Consider the following 22642-nt stretch of genomic DNA (forward strand, 5'->3'; position numbering starts at 1 on the left):
TACATCCGCTTAAGCCCCTCGCTCAGTGCTATCCAACAGAGCTTTCTGCAGTGATGGAAATGTGCTCTATGAACACTGTCCAACCGAACAGCCACTAGTCACACGTGGCTACTGGGCATCTGAAACATGGCTAGTGCAACCCAGGAACTGAATTTTAAATCTTATTTCATTTGAAGTATTTTATTTTATTTATTTTTTTAAGATTTTATTTATTTATTTGAGAGAGAGAGAGAGAGAGAGAGAGAGCACAAGCAGGGGGAGTGGGAAGTCTGCTTCCTGCTGAGCAGTGAGCCCGATGTGGAGCTTGATCCCAGGACCCTGGGATCATGACCTGAGCCGAAGGCAGCTGCTTAACCAACTGAGCCACCCAGGCACCCCATTTTGAAGTCATTTTAATTCAAAAACTGAAGTGGTATAAAATATTTTCCTGCAAACACAACTTTATTGTTTTGATAGGATTGTATTTCACGCTAACCATGACACTGAGAATGAACTAAATGTGCTGTAAGTGTAAAAACCATGCTGGGTTTTGAAGATGGAATATGGAAAAAAGAATGTAAAATATCTCATTAATGGTTTTTATATCGATTACGTGTTAAAATAATATTTTGTATATATTGGGTTAAATAAAAAATACGATGAAAATTAGTTCACCTATTTCTTTTTACTTCTGATTCAATGTGGCTAGTAGAAAATCTCAAATCACATATATGGTTCATATTATATTTCTCTTGAACAGCGCCAATACGGAGAGCATCTTATTTAGATCTAACTATTAGGTTACAGGAAATGCAAGACATAGAGGAATAAGTTTACTAACAGCATGAGGAGGGAATAAGCCAAATCCAGGCTGTGAGACAATCAACAGGACAAATGACCTAGTTTTTCCAACAAATCAATAGCATCGAGAAAGAAGGGGAAGGAGAACTGCTATAGGAGAAAGGAGACAGAAGACACAAAAGAACCAGATGCAGTAGATGGACCTCATTTGGTTGCTAATTCAAATAAAACAACCGTAAGAAGATATCTTTGGGTCTATCAGAAAAATATCCCTATGGACTGGAGTGTAGACAGCCTCGGTGGTCCCGAGGCCCGGCTGGATAATTCCTTCAGGTGTAATAGATATATGAAGGCCACATTTTTAAAAACCATCATCAGTGAGAGATGCACACTAGAGTATTTATACGTAAAGTGACATGATGTCTGAGAGTTGCTCTAAAATATTCCAGCAAACAAACAAACAGTTGGGAGTGGGGGCAGGTGGAAGAGTAGGAGTTTTATATAAAACAAGACTGGCAAAACATTGATCATTTGAAGCTGGGTGATGGGCATATGAGGGTTCCTCACACTATTCTCTCTACTTTTGTGTATGTTTGAAATCCACCATAATCAGAAGTCAAGAGTAAACTCCCACGGGGGAAGGGGGAGGGGAGGGCAGTCTCAGCCATCTCCCTCAGCTGCCCTCCCACATTATGACCATCACCACCTGGCAGTTCCTCCATAACAGATGAGGACACTGAGGCCCACAGGAGGGGAAGTGGCCGTGCAAGGTCTCCCAGCAGGGGAGTGTGCGGTCAAGGTCATGTCCGGGCCCCGGCCGCCGTCCAACACTGTCTTCTCCGACTAACGTGTGACGGGAGACGAGCTGCCCTACCTCTCTCAGCAGTGTCTGTCGGGGACTGGTGCTCACGTCGTTCTGAAGAGCAAATGAGTTGGTGCAAGGCACTCAGCCCAGTGACCGGCGCGTGCCAGCACTCCACCAGCAGGGGCTTCCGCCGTGACGTTACTGTTTGCCACATGTGGTTAGTGTGGGAGAGGGCGCTGGGGATGCAGTGAGGCTCGGGGAGGGCCTGGACGGAGGGAGCAAGGCAGACAGCACGAGCAAAGGCACAGAGACGGGACCGCGCACAGGGCATGCATGTGGCAGGAAGTCCCCGAGCGCTGGCTGGCCTGGGAGGGGACGGGCACGCCTGCTGGCATGCTGGTTCTGTCACTTCCTAGCGCATCACTCTCCACCTCAGTCTTCGCTCATCTGTCAAATGGGGTTAAAAATAGCTCCCTCTGGCAGACAGACGAATGTCGGAAGCCTTTGCTCCTGCTGGGGCGTGAGCTTCTCAAGGGCAGGAGCCATGAATCAGGTCCTCATCTTTATGTGTAGTGTCTACCACATAATAGATGCTGAGTAAATATTTAGAGAAAGTGGGGAGTGGTGCTCAAGGGGTGAAGAGAGCCTGAGAGAGGCACCGGTGAGCTGGTGCCTGAGAACATGCCGTCTGCTAGAGCCGCTCAGCTGGGTGCAGCCCACAGTGGCTGCCTCAGTGTTGGGCATGAGGCTGGTGCACTATTTTTCCATGTGTCTCAAGGGTGAGGCCATCTTCTGCCCCACTCCCACCTGGGCAGGTGCTGGAAAGTGGAGCCCCCTCTTAGCTGCTGAAGGAGAAACCCTGAGTCTGGTCAAAGGGCCAGGACGGTGGTCCCAATCTTTCCCTATAGAGCCAACCTTTCCCTGGGGATGTGGCACAGGAGAGTCCCAGGGCCTAGCTTTTCTTCTTGCAAAACAGGAATGAGGATGGGGTGCCTGGGGGGCTCAGTTGGTTAAGCGTCCAACTCTTGATTTCGGCTCACGTCATGATCTCGGGGTGGTGGGATCAAGCCCTGCATCAGGCTCTGCGCTCAGCCGGGAGTCTGCCTCCCCTCTCCTTCTGCCCCTCCCCCTGCTCATGCACTCTGTCTCTCTCTCTCAAGTAAGTAAATAAATCTTTAAAAAAAAAAAAAAGAGTTAAAAGAAAAAAAAAACAGGAATGAGGGAAAAACCCAGCCTATTGGCCCCAGGAGGGCAGAATCCTGCTGTAGAGTTGGACAAGTGCTATGAGACCCTTGGTAAACTCCTGGAAGTAAATACCACGCACCATATCGATACCAGGCGTGGTAGTGGTGGAAGGGCATTTGATTCCGAGTTTACTCTAAGTTTGCCGCCTGTGCAATGTGCTTCCCCAAGCATTCTCTCCCTTGAGACTCACATCCTCCTGGAGGGGTAGATGGGACTTCTGTCCTGATTTTTCTTTTTTTTTAAATTTTTTTAAAAAGATTTTATTTATTCATTTGAGACACAGAGATACAGAGAGAGAGCGCATAGCAGGGGGAGAGGCCGAGGGAGAGGGAGAAGCAGGCTCCCCACCGAGTCAGGAGCCCGATGTGGGGCTCGATCCCAGGACCCCAGGATCATGACCTGAGCCGAAGGCAGACGTTTAACCATCTGAGCCACCCAGGCACCCCCTGTCCTGATTTTTCAAATGAGAAACCGAGGCGCCAAGGGAGCAAGTGACTTGCCCAAGGTCACACAGTCAGTCACAGAAACAGGATTTAGAGCCAGATCTTCTCAGCCCCAGCCCACCATGTGTCTTTCTCACCACACTGTCTCCCCATTATAAAGCCTGAGCTGGTGCAATGAGGAAAGTTCAAAGCCACCCCAAGTAGTGGGTGGTGCTCACACATCCCCTTCAGCCACACTCGCATTCGAGCCCTCATCATACCTCGCTGCTTTTACCTGTCTGTCTCTCTCCCCAGCTAGGTTATCTTTGCTTCCACAGCACCTTGTGTAACAGAGGCATTCAATAGAAGGTAGGCGGATAAAAGAACAAAGGGGAAAAAAAGCATTAAATCTATCAACATGATATAGAATATTCTGTATCATATAGAAGTGACACCTTGGCATCGGCAAGAGATCTGTCCGGAGCCCTGTGCAAATGTTCAAATCCACAGCGCCCCCCTCTGAAACACAGAACGCCACCTGGCCCTTGTTTTCTGTCCTTCCAGCCCCTGCTGGGTCCTGTGAGGCTGTGGCCTCAGGCACATCCTACCCTTCCTACCTTAAATAGAATGCTGCCTAAGTGTAAAAGAATCTCATGATAATGGGGGTGTGTCCTGTCACCCAGAGCCGCTGATGTGAAGGCCCAGGCTGGGTGAGGACTTTGGGAGGCAGTAATCAGCCACTCTGTTTAAAGGTGTGATCTGGGCAGGAGACCAGTTAAGACATGGTCTCCTTTGGATAAAGAAAGGAATAGCCACAAAGGTCTTCAGAATCTCCCCCAGAGTCCTGGAAAGGTGGGAGGCTGATGAGCCCACTGGGGTAAATGTCCAAACCAGACACCCACGCTGGGGACACTCACATCCACGCTCAGGCAGCTCTCCTCAAGGTTTTGTTCATTTTCCCCCTAACATAGCTTTTCCCAAGGGTTTCTCAGCCCCAAAACCTCTTCCCTGGAGCTCCCTGTCTCCTCCCAAATGTCTCCCCTCTCGCATCCCAAACCTCTTTAGCTTAAAGATGAAAAGCAAAACCTAACAGTCTGAGCCTCTTCTGCTCTCCTCTCAGCATCCCCGGGATCAGTCCCCTTCCCGCTCAGCTGATCTTCCTTCTCGCAGGTTGCTCTGCCTGCTAGAAACGCTTTTCTGACTCTTTTGTGAACGTGTGCTGAAACGACCTGCATAGGCAGTGATTAGGGAAGGATGCTGCTGGAGCGGCTCAGGCCGAGGAAGCCGCACTCAACTGGGGGCACTGGGAAGCACTGGCGACACCCTGGGGTGCTCTGTCAGGTCACTCTCCCAGGCTCTTGCTTTCTGTTCGCTGGGAGTCGGGGAGGCCCCAGAGCCGTCACGGACCTGGATGGAAGTCCTGTCCAACCCTCCCAGGGCTGACTTACATTTTCCAGAGCATGCTCCACATATGACATGAGTTAATCTACTGGGATTTTGAAAACATCCTTTATGCTCTACAGAAGTCAACTTATATGGAAAAACGGAATCCTTCCCATCCTTGCCTTCAACAGCCCTGAACCAGAGGCAGCTGCTGCTAAGGAGGTCATGGATGGGGTAACAACAGCTAAAAGGGACTCAAATCAGGGCTGGGCATGTCCTCTGAGTACCAGTCACTTTAGCAGAAAGCAGAGCATGCCCGGCACCAGACCACCGGTTGGTAAGAGGGGCAGTGGGACTGGGACAGGCCCATCCACAAAACCTGCCATTTCAACGGAACAGGCAGGCACTAATACTCATGTTTCCGCACTGGGCAAACCCATTGACCTATTAGGGCACCATGAGGACCGGGCAGCCAAAGGCTGCTGATCAGCCCAACAGGGGTCACCAAGTCCAAACACAAAAGCCCACGAAAAGCCCTTCTCTCTCAGGAGGTCCTTCCTCTCAGACCCCGGGCACATATGGTTTCAGCAGGGCCTTGGCAATCCCTAGCACTCCCTAGACAGGCACCCTGAGAACAGTGAGACAGCTTGAAAGAAAATGAGGAGACAGAGAAACTATGAATACACACATCTGAGCAAGCATGGCAGCTCATGCAAGTCACCAGTGTGACACCCGTGTGCAACTGGTGGTGTGGACGGTGACAGCTTACTAGAAGAGGGCACATAACCGTTGCTGACCACGAGCCTTGCTGGGAGGAACAGGGGCATCTCAAGAGCATCCCAGACCCCAACTCCTAGGGTTCTACGAGCAGGGAGAAGCAGGCGATTTCCCAAGCAATTAAAGAATAAAATTCTTTAATTTTATAAAAATAAAAATGACAAGAAAGAATCATTTTATAACTATAAAGGTCGATAAATAATGAATCCTGCTTTAAAACAAATGACCCAGGGCTGGCAAGGCTGCAGGCAAATAGGAATGTTCCTATATTGTAGGTCATGCTGGTTAACTAACACCGTCCTGTGAAAGTAAGGATATCAAGAGCCCCACGAATGTCAGCCTGGTCATCCCCTTCCTGGGGAGTGATCCAAAAGGATTAATTCAAAAGAAAAGTGGGAAATTATGGGAAGAAAGTTGTTTTATGGCAATAAAATCTGTAATGGTTAAAAGCTGTGGAAATAAAAACCAAATGTCCAACAATAGGGATATACAAGTATGTGATTCAATGAAACATGAAACCCTCAGTTAAAAGAAAAAAACCTTTTTTTTTTTTTTTTTAAGATTTTATTTATTTATTTGACAGAGAGAGACACAGCGAGAGAGGGAACACAAGCAGGGTGAGTGGGGGAGGGAGAAGCAGGCTTCCCGCGGAGCAGGGAGCCCGATGCGGGGCTCGATCCCAGGACCCTGAGATCATGACCTGAGCTGAAGGCAGACGCTTAACGACTGAGCCACCCAGGCGCCCCAAAAGAAAAAACCTTTTTGTGAAATTATGCTAACTGAGGGGGAGAAGTAGAGCAAGAAATTGTACAAGTGCAATGATTGTATACAAATAGATAAAGACTGAGAGGAACCACAGAAAACACAAATGGGTGTTTTGTTTGGGCGGTAGGATTATGAATGTAATTTCTTTTCAGTTGCTGGAAAGTTTTTTAGGGCAGTGGCCTTGCCTTCCCAGCAGAGGTGGGCTTGTCACTCTGCTGGGAACCAGTGTGCCCACTGCTGACCCTGAGCCCCACGGCATGCCACACCTCGGGCTGTCCACATGGCTGACCACACCTGCGGGACGCCCCCAGGCTTGCTGAGTCAGGCAGTGTCTACGCTAACTAGTGCAACTGACTGAGAGGTCCATGGGAGAGACGCGGAAGACGCTGGAGTGAGAAAGGAATAGCAGGGGTGAGCCTATGCATTTAAACAGTGAGATGGATAATTTAAGCATCAAATGCAAGAGTATGCAAATGCCCATCTGCTACATAAATCTATATCCTGGTAAGACAAGGGCTTAGCTCTCAAATTAGACTTATTTCAAATGTCAGGTGGTCCACCCAACCTGTAGGCAGGCTAAGGATGGCCACCGCATGTACAGATGAGAACTGAAGCTCATAGGAGGGAGGTGATTTGCCCAAGGTCACAAAGTCAGGGATTATCAAACAAATGCCACCACCCCTCTGTTAACCAGCAGATGCATGCATGCCTCTGAGGCTCAGAACATTCCCAACACCGGTCTTGCTGCTTGACTGGTCACAGCCATTGTGACTTGTGCCACAGTCCAACTCAAACTCTGTTGTCTGCCAGGGCCCCATCTCCCCATTCCATGGACACACGTCCAGGAGGGACACCAGGTGGCCAACCCCTGGAGTCTTGGTATCACCAGACTGTGACATCTTCCCCGGCTAGGCCAGCATAAGGCCACCTCATGCTCATAGCTGTCCACACAAGCAGTGTGGACTCAAGTTCTTGTCTGTAAAATGGGGATAATAAGAACCTCTGTGTGAGAAGATTGTTAGGTAACAGAAGTGCTCAGTACAGTGAATACAAAGGAACCCCTCCATGTTAGTAGGACACTTTCCTCAAGAGTCTCTGTGAGGACTGAACAAGATGGCAAACATGAAGCACCTGACAAATGGTTGGCTTTCAGTAGGGCTCTCTCAATTATAGCTATTATTATGATAATGAAGGCATCAAAGAGCACAAATGTGGGGATTTTTTTTCCCCCCAGGAAAGCGCTGGAGAAGGGCTTTGCAGAGCCTGGAAGATGTTTGCTTCTCTCCTCCTCATAGAGAAGACCACTCCCGGACAGCCTCTTCTTCCCTCCCACTGCCTTCTTACACCCCGCCCCCCACCGTCCTCCCACGTGCTCTCCAGCCAGGAAACAACCCCAGCACCAGCCATTGCTTCCCTTTTATCCCCAGGGTCCAATGAAAGCCAGACCTAGACCCTAGCCCTCTGTCCCTGCTACTCAGCAAACCCACCTACCTTTGACCCAGGTTGCGGTGGGGGTTGGGGGGGGGGGGTCGGTAACCAAGGGAAATCACCCACCGCTGACTTCATCGCCTCTGGGCTGAGCTTAGGTCTGCTTGCTGCTGCCCTTTGGGGCCTGTGGTCGCACCATCCACCACCCTACCTGCCCCCGCTGCCCGCCAGGGTCCCGAGCACCCACTCACAGCTCAAGGATGAGCACCACGTCGGTGCGGTTCTCAAAGACGTCGTGCAGCGTGATGACGTTGGGGTGCAGCACCTGCCGCAGGATGCTCACCTCCCGCTCAATCTCCTCCCGGCACAGGCCCCGCCGGCTGGCCCGGCTCTGCCGCTTTTTGATGAACTTGGCCGCGTACTCCAGCCCTGTGCTTTTCTCTCTGCACTTCTTCACAATGGCAAACTGGCCGCTGTGGGGACACAGATCGGCACAATCGGGGTGTTACTGTGTCCATCTAGGAAGTGACCCAGTTGTCAGCCCCCAGGCCACACTAATTCAGAGTCATTCTACGAGGGTAGGCCAAGTCATGCCACCAGCCAGCATCCCCACCTGCCTGTTAACCCGTGGCTGAGATGGGGCAGGTCCTGGGCTTCCCTTTTGTTCATATGAATCCTTTGCCTTTACTAGGAATGAATGTTAGTATTGTCATTCCCAGTGTACCGATGTGACCACTGAGGCTCTGAAAGGTTATTGATTTGATGATGATGACACAGCCTCATTGTTCCTAAGTCTCAGTTAGAACCCGAGTCCAGTATCCACTAGGTAAAATCACAGGGTCCAGAGACTTATACTATGTAATGTAAAGATTAGAAAGGAAAAACATAAAGATCAGATCGGCATGGTCAAAATACTAACGGTAACAGTTATTCATTTGGGTCTGCCTTATCCGGATACAAGTACAAATTCATCCATTTAATTGTGATTTCTCTATATTCCCTATATTCTTATGTTTGTACCTTTGCTCCCAACCTCCTCCCAACAAATAAAATCTCAATGAGCTGACCAAAGCAGGTCCTAAGTAAGGGAACAGAGCAAAGATGAGGGCGATGCACTTAAAGTAACGACAAGGCCAGAGGACATGCTGGCTGGGTTGGTGGGGTACAGGTGGAGGCAGGGGTGGGTGGAGGCAGTCTAACACTGTTAATAACCATAAGTGGGAGTTCGTCATGGTGAGAGGGCTAATGGGACCACAGGGTTGCAAAGTGTTAGAAAACTGACGCACAGGAGAGGTCAAGTGACAAGTGTGAGGTCAACACAGAGTTAATGGCCAAGCCCGGTGCTCAGCCCACTGTCCACAAAGCCACTAAGTAGTTATAGAAGTCAAGACTGTGCTTCGTGCCCTTCAGGTTTGAGCCTAGAAATGCTTCACTCTGGGGACCAATACAGCAACCATGAAATGGCATCCATGCCAATGGCAGGTGGCCCTGAGCCAGCTTCTCTGAGTGCTCCAAGGACAGCCCACTCCACAGGGAAGGGCAGCAGCCTTCTGTTCACATCTCAGTTCAGGTGGGCAGGGTGGGTGGGCAGCTCAAAATCCCTGGAGATGGGCCAGTGGTCCCCACTTCTGGGTCCTCCCACCCCTCTTCCATCATTTTCCACAAGTGCCCCATGTTTTCTCACCCACAATAGCCACTGCTTAAGACAGAACTCAGAAAGTTTTCAGGCTCAGATTAATGGCTTAATAAGGGAGCACCATACTCCACACACAGGATGTACTCTCTTAGTGGCTCTGGGGTAAGAGTTACACACAATGAAATTCTCCAGATATTTGCCTCAACCTCAGAAAATAGCATCACATCTGAACCACTCCATTCCTAGAATAATCCTCAGTGAGACAGCCTTCAAAATAAACCTAAGTGGAAAAAAAAAAAAGTCAAGTAGAGCAAGCAAGGAATAGATATGCCAACACTTAAATAGCATTCTATGGCAACCACCTTAGGACGTCACCAGACACATATTCCCGTATCTCTCCATCCCCTCATCCTCCATTCACTCCGTGCTGCCTGAGTGTCTGCCCTGTGTGGGGCCCTGTACAGGGGCATAATGGGCAGGGACCAAAGGCACAGACAACAGGTAGAGGGGAAGCTCTGGGGAAAGAGAAGATCCTGGGGGCTGGTCTAGGCTGGACAGGGATGGCTTTATGGAACAAAATTTATATTACATTGTCTACTAATTCTAAAGTTTCAGCTATTTACGACCTGATATTGGCTCCTAGCTGTCTACACACAAGGGGCTGACACAGGTGGAGTGAAGCCAGGCCTCTCAAAGCCAAAGTGAACACAGTTAGTGAGATCTCTGACACAGCTGGTCCCTTGGAGCTACTTTGGGCCTCAGAGACATTGGGTCCCTTAATGGGAGACAACAAACACCTGACAAAGCTTCTAGTCCCAGGCAACTGTGATTCTCAATGTCAGGACGGTCATGCTTTTCTTTTCTCTGACATCTCAGGGGCCTGGCATCAGCAGCCCTAAGGGCAGACAGGGCTCATTCTTTCCAGCTGACTGAGGGGTGAAACCAAAGCTTAAGGATTTTAAGCATTTTGTTTAAGCTTACAGAACACAGACGTGCAGGCGCAGAGTTTTTGTAAAGCAGAGAGAAATATTTCAAGTCACCTTGAGATAGCCCCCCCGCCACTTTGACTTATGAGGGAAACAGAGGCATCTTTCTATATCACATGACTTAAAAATTCCTCAAAGTCTCAAAAAAGCAAATGAGTGTTTGCTTTTCCTGGTTGAGTTTTCTCCTTGTGAGAGCAACTGTGGCAATGAGAGGTGACTGGGGGTCAGTCCTAATATACAGGCCATTTCCTCCCACTAAAAGCAGGTATTTTGAGAGTGGGTGAATAACAGAGCCAAATACCAAGCAACACCACTCATCTCCCCTCTCTTCCTGGGGGAGGGATCCTCCAGTCAACCTGCCCTGGGGAGTCCAAGGGGAGCCCACGGAGAGCCTGGGCCATTGATGAGTTTGCCCTTCTTGTTGGGCCATTACTGGGAAGAGGGTAGAATATGCTCCATGAGGGCCAGCCCCCAGGCTGCGAGGCTTTGGGCAGCAAAAGCAGCCTTCCAGGGCAAACAGGCTTGGACTCAGAAAACTTACGCTGTCACCTGGGGCAAGTGGCTACCTTCTCTGAGCATCGGTTTCCTCATCTGTAAAATGGGAATCATGACTCCCTACTAGGGAATCATGGTGACTGGAAATATCTGCAATGCTGGCCCACGGTCAGCTCTAAGGAATGATAGCTATTCCAACTGTTACTAGTTTATTGCTCCTAGGAAAGCCAAGCTAGAGACACCACAGAAGCCACTGATTTACATGGTGTGTACTATGTGGCCAGGGAATCAGTGTCATTTTAAAAGTCCTTATGATTCTAGTGCACAGCCATATCTTTGTCCTAAGCAGTTAACCAACTCTTTTAACCCTTCAAGCAATGGTTCTCAACTGGCTGTACACCGGAATCACCCAGGGGATTTCAAACCTGGCTGCCTGGGTCTATCCCCAAAGATTCCCATCTCCTGGGTCTGGGTGGGCTGCTGTCCGGGAACTGAGCTATTTAAAAACCTCCCAGGTGACTGGTGTGCACCGGGGCAACAGTCTTCTGATTCTCTGCATTTTACAGAGAAGAAATTGTAGTGCTGTCACTCATTTCATGCCTTGTCTTTTCCAGTATTCATATATTACCCTCTCCCTTAGTTCTTTGATCTGACATTCGAGGGAAGGAGGATGGGGAGTACGAGAAGGAGGAGGGGGAGTGTTGTCTCTCCCACCCGGACAGTTTCTGCTTGACGGGTCTGACATTGAACTGTTCCAAATCAAGACAGAAGATGACCCTAGGCTTTGGGGGTACCAGGAGTGGAAGTTTACATTCGGGCACGTCCTGGTCACTGTATCCACAGCAAATGCAAAAATCAGAGCTGAGATAGAAAAAAAAAATCAGAGCTGAGGCGACTCTCTATTATGCCCTGTTGACCCATGGATGGGCCCCCATCTGCCCATTAGGATGCTCCAAAGCCAGGGGTTCAGGCACACAGTGCAGAAGTTGCCCAGCTAGGCTATGGGGGCAAGGGGTGGGCAGTGAGGGCCTCTCTAGGTTAGGACAGAGGCACCCAGGGTGCCATCCAGAGAGGGAACCCAATCTCTAATGAAAGTCATTGCCAATACTAAATCAGAAATTATGGGAATGCTGAAACATTAACACACATGTGCAAAGCATGCATGTTGCAATCCTCCTGCCCCACCCCCTCCCACATTGCAAACAGTCAATACCCAACCCATGGTGTCACGCAGCAAAGGGCTGACAGTCAGGCTGATCAATTCCTGGTCCTGCCATCAGAGCCTCACAGGATGGGTCTCCCCTCAGAAAGCTTCTGTCAGAAAGGTCCAAAGAGCCCATGACAAACTGAATAGTAAAAGGCTTTCCCTTCATTCTCCCTGTGGGTTCCAGTCAGAGCCCTACCCTGCCCTGGGGCAGCCTGTTCAACTCCCTGGGCTTCAATTTCCTTCCTTGTCAAGCGGGAGTCCCCACGTCACAGGGGAAATCCTAACGATGCCTGAGAAAGGCCTTTACCAGATATCTAGCACTGTAGAAGGGCAGGAGGCATGGGGTGGTGTGTGTGTTTGTGTGTGTGTGTGTGTGTGTAGCTCTGTGCCTCGGGCTGGCTTGCAGAAGTCACAGAGCATGGTTTAGTGACGGACAGGCAATCCACCAGACACAAACTAGTCTCCGTATTTCTGCCAGCACATTCTCCCGCAATTAAGTCAGGAACACACCCCTCTTCCCAGGCAGAGGGCTCAGCTCTTCACTCATTCAGCACCCCAGGAAGATGGAGCAACCTGCCTAGAGAGTGAGACAGATGGGCCTCGTTCAGCAATTCAGCAGGGCCCAGGGTGGCACCCCATGAGGGTGCCCTATTGTCTGCCCAGGAGTCAGATGAAAAGGCATAAACCTAGAACAGTTTCTCAGTGCCAAAAACAGTGTTACCTCTCCAACACCAGCTCCTCAACTTCATGGAAGAGCCTGGCTCGATCACCCCCAAATTCTTCACTGCCAAAGAAGAATAACCTGAACATGACCCAGATCTCATACCATTTAGATTTTGTGTAACAATGTGGATACTACATTTATATGCAGCTTTTCTCTTTATAAGCTAATTTTATATTTATTCTCTCTTTTAATATTTGCAGGTATTCTTCATAGTTCCATTTCACAGAAAAGAAAACAGAGGCAAAGGGAAGTGACTTGATGGTTTGGCCAGGGAGCCAGCCCTGACAGTGGGGCTTGGACATGAAACCACATCTCCTGACTCTAGTTTCAGTAGTGTACCAAGCAGTGGGGAGAGGGGCCCACCCCAGAAGAGAGGAGTATTTGATCACTGATATTATTTAGAATTGCACATGGACAGTGAAAATAAAAAGCAGACTTATTTTTATTTGATTTTATTGTTGGTGTTCATTTTCAAAACAAAATGCACCCATCAGGACCTGCATCGAGGAGACCAAATCCTCTGCCCACCCACCCCTACCTTCCATGGTAAGCCCCAGCCAACCAGACTTGCTCTGGCACCACCAGAGGCGGGCTGCTAAGGTGTTTTGTAAGGTCTAGGAATAGAGCGGACCTAACTCACTTCCTTTCTCAGTCAACTTTAAAGCGTCCATGAGTTTAGTAACCTAACCCAAAGTCACCAGTTTATTAAGGTAGAGAGGAGGCAGGGCTGCACAGAATGCAAACCCAGGGACGAGATGCCATGTGAGCGGAGTGGTGGCAAATGGGAAGCGTTCCAAGGCACAGGGATGTGGAGACCAGGTTCCTCCTCCCGGTTCCCCCAAGCGGTCAGAATCGTTCCTCTCCCCACACCGCAGAACAATAAGCCATGATTCCTCTGGAATTACCCTGCAAGTTTTCAGGGCCATGGAGCAGGGATAATGCTTAGATGCTTCCCAGTCAAGGCCACTCCAAGTGCAGCCCAGCAGGTGAGGGAATGGGCCCTCCAGCTAACATGTTTCAAAGGCATGGGCCATGGGGCGTCTGGGTGGTTCAGTCAGTTAAGCATCCGACTCCTGATTTTGGCTCAGGTCATCATCATCTCAGGGTCATGAGATTGAGCCCACACCAGGCTCTGCGCTCAGCACGGAGGCTGCTTGTGGAGTCTGTGTGAGGTTCTCCTCTCTCCCTCTGCCCCTCCCCCAGCACATGCTCTGTCTCTCTTTCACTCTCTCTCAAAATAAATAAATAAAATCTTTTTTTAAAAAAAAAAGGCCGTTCAAATCTGTAGTCTGTAGAAACCAGATCAGCCTGATCCCAGAGGACTCACACCCCGATCCCATGGCAACAGCCTGCTGGGGATGGTGTCATGGAGCCCCTCCTCACCCGTCTGCCTGGCCACCTTTGACTGTGGGGCCTCTGTGGCTGCCCTCCCTCTTATTTCCCTCCTATTACCAATACATCCAACCCCTAGTCAGGCTACTTCTAATTCCCATGAATAAGATCCTTCTCCTCACTGCCTTAGCACTCAACCTGTTCTTATCCCCTCTGCCCTAGCCCAGGATTTAAGAGTCCAAAGACCCAGGTTCTACTTTCAGTTCTACCTTCAGTAAATCACATCCTTTGTGTGTTAAGATAGACATAAGAATGTCCCAGTCTCACCAGACTGTAATGAGAATGAAATGAGACCCGTGTATAAAAGCACTACGTGAAGTGTGACTTCTCCATGGATATAAAGTCTTTTTTCTTTCCATCTACTGGATCACCACATCCAGATCCTGGTCCCCGTGTTCCAATCCCAGCCTGTCCTTAAACCCGACTCAGCCCCAACAAACTGCATCCTCAGATCCCAGCTTACAAATAGATAGGGCTGGGGGGGGACCATGGCAGATGAAAAGCAGGGTTCCCAGGTGATGCCAGGATCCAGGAAGACAGAAGACACTTGGGACACAGTTACTCAAGGACAGGGCAAGAAACCAGATAGCCGGGAAGCCAAAATAGGGCGAAGAAATATAAAGTTACCAGAAATCAGAGCAGGAAGCAGGTCAGAATTCCAGGCCAGAGATAAGGGTAAGGAGCAAAAATTTACCAAAAACCAAGCAGGAAGCACATCAAGAAGTAGGCAGGCAAGCACAAGTGCGAGGCATACAGGAGCAGCATCCAAACCAGCCCGAGGCAAGCGGAGACTCCGGAGCAGACAGAAACATCAGCACCAGACCTGCAAACACAGAGTGCCCAGAGCCCTTCAAACGGCCCTTTCTCCCAGCTAGTGAGCCAAGCCTGCTGGCTGATGAACCTGCTTCTCCTCTTTGACCATGTTGCCAACACCTTTGTAGTCTTCTGACATCGGTGCTTAAATATGCTTGAGGTGTGGAACCCTCTCTCCAATACATCTTGCACAGAAGCCCAACAGGTAAAAAAGATTAAAAAAACTGTGCTTCCTTGGGGGGAGGGGCACTGGGAACCCACCGACTCAGAGCCCACCCCCTAATGCCTAACAGGCTTCGTAGAACCCCGAGAGCTCCAGGAAACACAATCTGAGAAGTACACGGTACAATGTGGCAACATGCCCTTTGCTGATCCCCAAACAGTTCCAAACTATAAATGGAAAAAAAAAAAAGAGAGAGAGAGTGAGAGAGATAAGCAGAAAACATTCTCAAAATTATTATCTAGTCTTTCAAGAAGTCACTCCAACCAAGCCAAGGTCAGGGTCAACAGTAAGGCATACACAGAGGATAAGAATCAGGGACCACAAGTGTCCAGGGAGCCGAGGCCTGACCCACCGGCGGCCCCGTCCAGAGTCACAGGGTCTGCTCATGCTGGCCTAGGGTAGCTGCGCTCACGGGTTAGCTCACTGGATTCCCTGCAGACTAACTTCCTTCCTCTGGCCTTTTTTTTTTTCCTGTCTGAAGAAAACCTCCTAAAGCACAAAAAGGAAGGAATTGTTGAGCACAGCCAAGTCAGGCTGAGGTATGATTACTTTTCCGAATCTATTTTTAAGTATAAGCACCTTTTGATGCTGTTGTCAAATGAACCTGAGCCCACAAGTCCAAGACCTGAAATAAGGGAGGCCTGATTTAAGGGGGACTTGGCTATATAGAGAACGGTTTTGACTGAAAATACAGCTCAGTGTCCTCTGGCATATCCCTTAGTGTAAAGTCTAGGTTCTGGACGCTGACATGAAGTAGGTTCCATAATACAGTGTTGGGCTTGGAGCCTTCCACCCACTCACCTGCCTAGCTCCCCGCCCCCTTATACCACCCCCACCATCCACCTGAGTGCCCATTCCCCTATCCATCCATTCTCTCATTCATTCCTCCATTCCTCATTTATTGGTCAGTGTCCTAAGTGCTCTAAGCATGACACACCCCACAACTTGCAAGGCTTACTGGGGAGATGAAACACACACTAATGGAAAAAGAAACATGGCATGGGTGTGTACGAGATATCTGCCTCAGGGTCAAGTGAGTGGGCAAACAGAAACTGCAGAGAAGGACAAGTACCAGCTGACAGGGAGTCAGCGGAAGCCTTATGGAGCTAGCGGGATTTGAACCAGGCCTGGCAGAAAAAAACTGGATCCAGACAGGCAAAGGGAAAACCGCTCACCAAAGTTGGAGAAGCAGAGAGCGAGACACGAATGCTCTATTCTGTGGAGGCCCCAAGTCACCACCTCTCTCCCTCACTTCCTTGCTGGCAAGTGGCAAAGTGGCCACTTTGTCAAGGAAATACATCAGAAAGCTACATTTGTCCTTTCCTCTCCTCTTTGTGGGATCGGAGGGAAGAGGAAAGCAAGTGGTCAGCCAACAACGATGTTCACTTGGGCTGGGCCCCCTTCTCACCACCTGGTTCCTGATAATCAGATGTACGTTTGATTAGTGAAAGAACTTCAACAGAACAGGTCAACTAGCTTGATCCTAGAAACGTCAGCCAATTGGCCTTTGAAGCCTGGCAAAGCCCAAGAGGCTGGACCATAACGGATGAGACCTTAAGCATGAGCTCACAGTGCAGAGCAAGAACTGGACTGCAAAGGAAGACAGAAAAATCCAAGATGGTTGAGGTTCTGCTATTCCTGTGGGGGTCCAGGGCCAACCTCAGGAAACGGTGAAATGAGCAGTTTATCTTCTACAATCCCTCCCTCCCGACTTGCCAGTCTCCTCCCCTCTGGTGCAGAGTTCTGTGCCCAGTCTGTCTCCTGTGAACCTTCACTTCCCTGTGGCCCACATCACTCTGGGATCCTTTCCATAATTCACAGAAAGTGATAAAGGATTCCCAAGGGATACCTGATCTCCTTCCAAAGCAACACATTCATATTTTAACAGCATCCTTGACCAAGAGGGGCTTCAAGGTGGCAAGTTTAGGCCCACAGTGGACAAGCGGAGAAATTCCTCGGAGATAAAAAGGTCTTTCCACTTTCCTAAAATACACACCAAACAAGTGGCTCTGCAAAGAACTGACTATGTGTGTCTGTGTATGTGAATGTGGGTGTGTGAACCAATCATGACCAGTTATTTCTTGTTAGTTCTCTTCTGTACCACTGGATCTTTTTTTTTTTTAAGATTTTATTTACTTATTTATTTGAGAGAGAGAAAGAACGAGCAGGGAGGAGGGGCAGAGGGAGAGGGAGAAGCAGACTCCCCACTGAGCAGGGAGCCCGATGCAGGGCTCGATCCCAGGACCCTGGGTTCATGACCTGAGCTGAAGGCAGACACTTAACTGACTGAGCCACCCAGGCGTCCCTGTCCCCCTGGATCTTAATGTCCTAGGAATTCTTGTTGCAACTTCTTCAATGATATGTTCAGTTCCTTGCCATCTTCTGTTTCTCAGAATTTCGGTGAATTTTTTATCCCAAAGTTTGCTTCCTTGCCATTACTTGACAATGTCTCAGATCACATCTCCCAAACACTCAGGGCTATGAATGTGGGCAGAGCACAAGGTTAAGAGTCCTGGGTATGTCACCAACTACCAAGTTCTCTTCTCTCTTGGGGCCTCAGTTTTCTCATCTGAAAAATGAAGGGTTGGACCAGATGTCTCGTTCAGGTCCCTACCTCCATCCCAGCTCGCCCTCTTAGGATTCTCTGACGCAGGCCAGTATGTCACATGGATCTATCAGCTTGAGACAGAGGGGGTGACTTCTGCGTTTCCCTCTGCATAGGGCCCAGCCATGCGTTGAGGCTACTGAGACTTATCAGTCACACGTTAACCAAGTAAATGTCCAAAGAGGGGTATTAGGGCTTCAGGTAAGGAAAGCAGATCTCAGGCACTCTCAGCAAGATGCCCCTATACGATCTTTATATATTAACATCAAAATGCTGAACACACCAAAGGCCAAAGGCATTTCTATAGCAAATGACCTGGGCATGCACCTTAGCCCTTCACCACTAACCAGCCCCTAAGAGCCTGGAGAGTAAGAACTCTCACAGACCCCACTCAGCACCGAGCACGCAGCAGGGAGGCAGCCAGTGCCTACAGAAAGGAAAATGCTTTTTCTTCTTTTTTTAAAATTCTCTACTTAAATTCAATTTAGTTAATATATATTGTATTATTAGTTTCCGGGGTGGAATTTAGTGATTCATCAGTTGCATATAACACCCAGTGCTCAATACATCAAGTGCCCTCTTTAATGCCCATCACCCAGTTACCCCATCCCCACCCCACCTCCCCTCCAGCAACCCACTTGGTTTCCTAGAGTTAAGAATCTCTTATGGTTTGCCTCCCTCTCCGTCTTTATCTAATTTTATTTTTCCTTCCCTTCCCCTATGTTCATGTTTTGTTCTTAAATTCCACACAGGAGTGAAATCATATGGTATACTTATTTCACTTAGCATAATACCCTCTAATTCCATCCCCGTTACTACAAATGGCAAGGTATCATTATTTTTGATGGCTGAGTAGTATTCCATTGTAGATATAGACCACATCTTCTTTATCCATTCATCTGTCCCTGGACATCTGGGCTCTTTCCATAGTTTGGCTATTGTGGACATTGCTGCTATAAACATTGGGGTGCAGGTGCCCCTTCGAATCACTACGTTTGCATCCTGTGGATAAACACCTAGTAGTGCAATTGCTGGGTCGTAGGGTAGCTCTATTTTTAACTTTTTGAGGAACCTCCACACTGCACCAGCTTGCACTCCCACCACCAGTGTAAGAGGGTTCCCCTTTCTCCGCATCCAAATGGCTAACAGACCCATGAAAAAAAGCTCAACATCACTTGGCATCAGGGAAACACAAACCAAATCCACAATGAGATACCACCTCACACAAGGGCTAAAATTAACAACTCAGGAAACAACAGATGTTGGCGAGGATGTAGAGATTGGAGAAAGGAAGATTTAAACTGAGGCAGCAGGAAGTGTGGTGAAGTTTATCCCCCACAGCCAGCCCTCAATGTAGCAGGAGTCCTTACTGGCAGATTCGCTTAAAAAAGAACATGTTCCTGGTACTTTCTTTTGATTACAAAAGCAGCATGTTCATTATCTAAGAGAAAAGAAAGAAAACACAGAAAAGCACAAAAAGGAGGCTAAAAACTGTCCTTAATCATGCCTTCCTGAGATAACCATTGTTATCATTTGGTGTCTGCTCTCTGGATTTTTTCAGCGCATCATATAGTCTTTTCTATTTGTTTCTTAAAATTTTTTTAATGTAACTGGAATGACACCATAAGTACTATTTTGGAACCTGCTTTTTTACATGCTTTACTTAACAATATATCCACTTCACATTTTTCTACATAATTAAAAATTCTTTTACTACCTGATTTTAAATGGCTACATAATATCCCATCATACAGATAAACCATGGTTTTAAAAGCAAATTCTTAATTTTGGACATTTATAATTACCTCCAAGTTTTAATGTAATTAATAACACTGTTTTAAATATCCTTACATATAAATCTTTGTATACATCCCTGATTTTCTTTCCTTAAGATAAATTCCAGGAAATAGAATCCTTAGCCAAAGGTTATATAGATTCTTAAGGTTTTTCATGCTGACAAATTATCCTCCAGACAGACTGTGCTACTAAGACTCCGAACAGCCATAAATATTGTCAGCCCCTGCATTCCCCACCCTACATGCATTTCGCCAAATACTGGCTCATTACTTTTTTCAGCTTTACCATTTACATACGCAAAAGATGATATCTCGTTGTTTTAACTTGAATTAAGTTAATTAACTTGTAAAAAGAAGGTAATTAACTCGTAATTGATTATTAGTGAGAATGAACATCTTTTCCTATGTTTATGGGTGATCTGAACTGCATACTCATATATGCTTTGCTAATTTTTCTACTGGAGAGTTTGCCTTTCTCTTAGTGTTTATGCAAGTTCTTTATATGTTTGTGGTATTAGCCATTTGTCACATATGTTGCAAATATTTCCCCCAACTGATTGTATTGTCTACAAAGGAGCTTCAGGTCTTCTCAGCATTGGGTGGTGTTAACCAGTTTTTCCCCTTTACCTCTCCCTCCTCCTGTCACTTCAATCACCCAGATGCTGTGCTTTAGGGGCACCGTGAAGGGAAGTGCCCTGTGCCTTGGGGTGAAACTCTTCACTTGGTTGGTCACCTAGGCACTCGATTCAGGTTATACCTTCAAACTTACTGCACAGGCCCAAGAGAACCACCACCATCTCTTATCCCCCACACCTGCTCCTTTCTTCAAAGTCACCTCACTTTTCCTCCTGGCAATGCCCCCCACCCTCTCGGCTGATTGCAGGAAGGGAAGGCATCTCAGGGTGAGCAAGTCCTAATGCAGAGTGGGCCTGCTGCCCCCTGCAGGGGCCGTAGCTGCAGGGGCGACCGGCGCAACAGACCCTTGAGGGATGCAAAGCATCCCTCCTGCCCCATATTGTCCATCATATCATTTGGTGTCCTTTGTCACGCGATACACATAAGGGCATTCTTTCAGAAATCAGCACCATGAAGACGTCTGTCTACCCTGAAAAACTGATACCCTTCCTCATTTCAGAAAATGAAAACGAAAAACAAAAAGAAAAGAAAATGAAAATGACGTTATCTTATTTCCTTTTTGTTGTCTTGGTGGTCAGTGACAACTGTGATGGCCTAGATCTGGGGTGTATTTCCTTCCTCCTTCCTTCACACCAGTGGTTCTCAAACTTGGGGGTGTTTCAGAATCATGTGGGGAGCTGCTTTAAAATACAGATGCCCACTCGTGCTCTGACTCTAAATAAATAAATAAAATCTTTTTAAAAAATGGGGTGCCTGGGTGAGTCAGTCAATTGAGCGTCCAACTCCTGGTTTTGGCTCAGGTCATGACCTCATGGGTCGTGAGATCAAGAGCCATGTCAGGCTCTGCGCTCAGCATGGAGTCTGCTTGGGATTCTCTCTCTCCCTCTGCCTCTGCCCCCCCCCCCCCCGCTCTCTCCCTCTCGCTCTCTAAAAATAAATAAATAAATAAAAACTTTAAAATGCAGATCCCCAGGCCTTACTACAGATTTGATAAATCATAATCTTTGGAGGGCATGTGGCTTTTGGATCTTCTACCTTTGTTTTCCAATTCTGTCTGTGTGCCTCTTATTTTATGTTGTCTCCAATCTTTAACACCCACGAACAGGAAGAACTAACCGTAAGTGGTTCTGTGTTGCCCTCACTGTAGCCCAGAGAAAGACAGTGAGCTGGGGAGCACACCTGCAAAGACAGAACTTGGCCCATTTCACAGATGGCAAAAGGAGCCCCCAAACTGTTAAAGGTCCAAGACAGAACCACCCAAACACAGTCGATCCCAATAGCCAAGATGATTGATTTCAGAGCAGGAGGCATTTCACACAGGACTAAAATGGTGACACCCCCATCCCCCTCTGGTCCCCAGCTCACAGGAGGCCCACCCCCTCATCCCCACCCTCAGAGGGATTTGACTTTAGAACCACACCCAGTCTCCCACAAGCCTGGAGGTGGGGTGGGGATGGAGGGAACAGGTCCAAGGCCTCTTGGGAGTAGATTTGTCTCCAAACCCTCCTCCCACCCCTCCCTGTCTCCCCAGCAGAAGCCAGAATCTCTGTTGGGCAAGTGGCTCAGAGCTGCAGCTTCGCCACCTCCTCTGTCATCACCACCCCCAATTAGCAGCTACCAGGCGCCCTCAAGGCTGCCACTCCTTCTCAATTCCTCTAACTCTGCTACTCTAAGTCATTACAGGATTTGGTACTGCCTGGCACATTGCCTCTGAGCCTAATTGTCAGAATGCTGGAAGGCTATGTGTCACACCCAATGTGATTTATTTTCACCTCTGTCGACCCAAATTGCAATCTAGAACAGACCCCGGCCCATGGCCTCTTCCCTCTAGAAACCCACCCGCCAGGCCTCCCTCCCTAGCTGCCTCAGTGTGGCCTTGTCCTTGCACACAGGACCCACGTTGGAGTCACAGAGGGGCAGAGGTAAGCCAGCAGCACTCTGAGGGTGCAGGGGGCTCAGATCCAGGAAGGACCCCAGGCTGATGTCAGCCCAGTTCCGTTACTAGCCGGCTCTGGAAACTTGGGTGGTTTCTTAAGTTTTCTCTACCTCTGTCTCTTCATCAGTAAGATGGGGATGACAGCCACCTCATAGGCTGTGATGAGGATTAAGCACAGTGACAGATCTAAGGGCTCAGAACAGCATGTGTCATATGGTAAACACTCATAAATACGACTTTAGTTTTAGCTCTCTGGGCTTCAGCTTCCTCACTTGTAAAGTGGAAATAATACACTTAACTTGCAGGACTGTTGAGAAATTTTAATTAGAGAAATCCAAGGACACTTAGCACAGAGCCTGGCATAACCTTCTTGTTCGGTGAATGGTTTCTGAGTGTGAAGGGTGAATAAATCAGACAATGAATATCCTGATTCAGAGCAGATGTTTTCACCCATGGTTGCAGGCTGACCTTTCCTGACCCTCAGTATCTCAGGAAATCACCTCTACCCTTAGAGAAATAGGCCAACAGAGCAGTCACCGGCCCCCACATGGGCCCCACACGGGCCCCAGACTGGCCAGACGGGCACAT

The 22642-nt window shown here is 48.4% G+C and overlaps 1 protein-coding gene across 2 annotated transcripts in view; it reads right to left on the reverse strand.

The window, feature by feature from the left end:
* The window catches only part of DAPK2 (death associated protein kinase 2), a 117664-nt gene that overhangs the window by 44917 nt on the left and 50105 nt on the right, over window positions 1–22642 (reverse strand). For both annotated transcript variants that reach the window (XM_021694092.2, XM_044918420.1), the window contains exon 3: window positions 7857–8078. In XM_021694092.2, the coding sequence (XP_021549767.1) occupies window positions 7857–8078 (222 nt within the window). The remainder of the gene's footprint in view (window positions 1–7856; window positions 8079–22642) is intronic.

The sequence above is a fragment of the Neomonachus schauinslandi genome, chromosome 9 (assembly GCF_002201575.2).
Source record: "Neomonachus schauinslandi chromosome 9, ASM220157v2, whole genome shotgun sequence".
Lineage (NCBI taxonomy): Eukaryota > Metazoa > Chordata > Mammalia > Carnivora > Phocidae > Neomonachus > Neomonachus schauinslandi.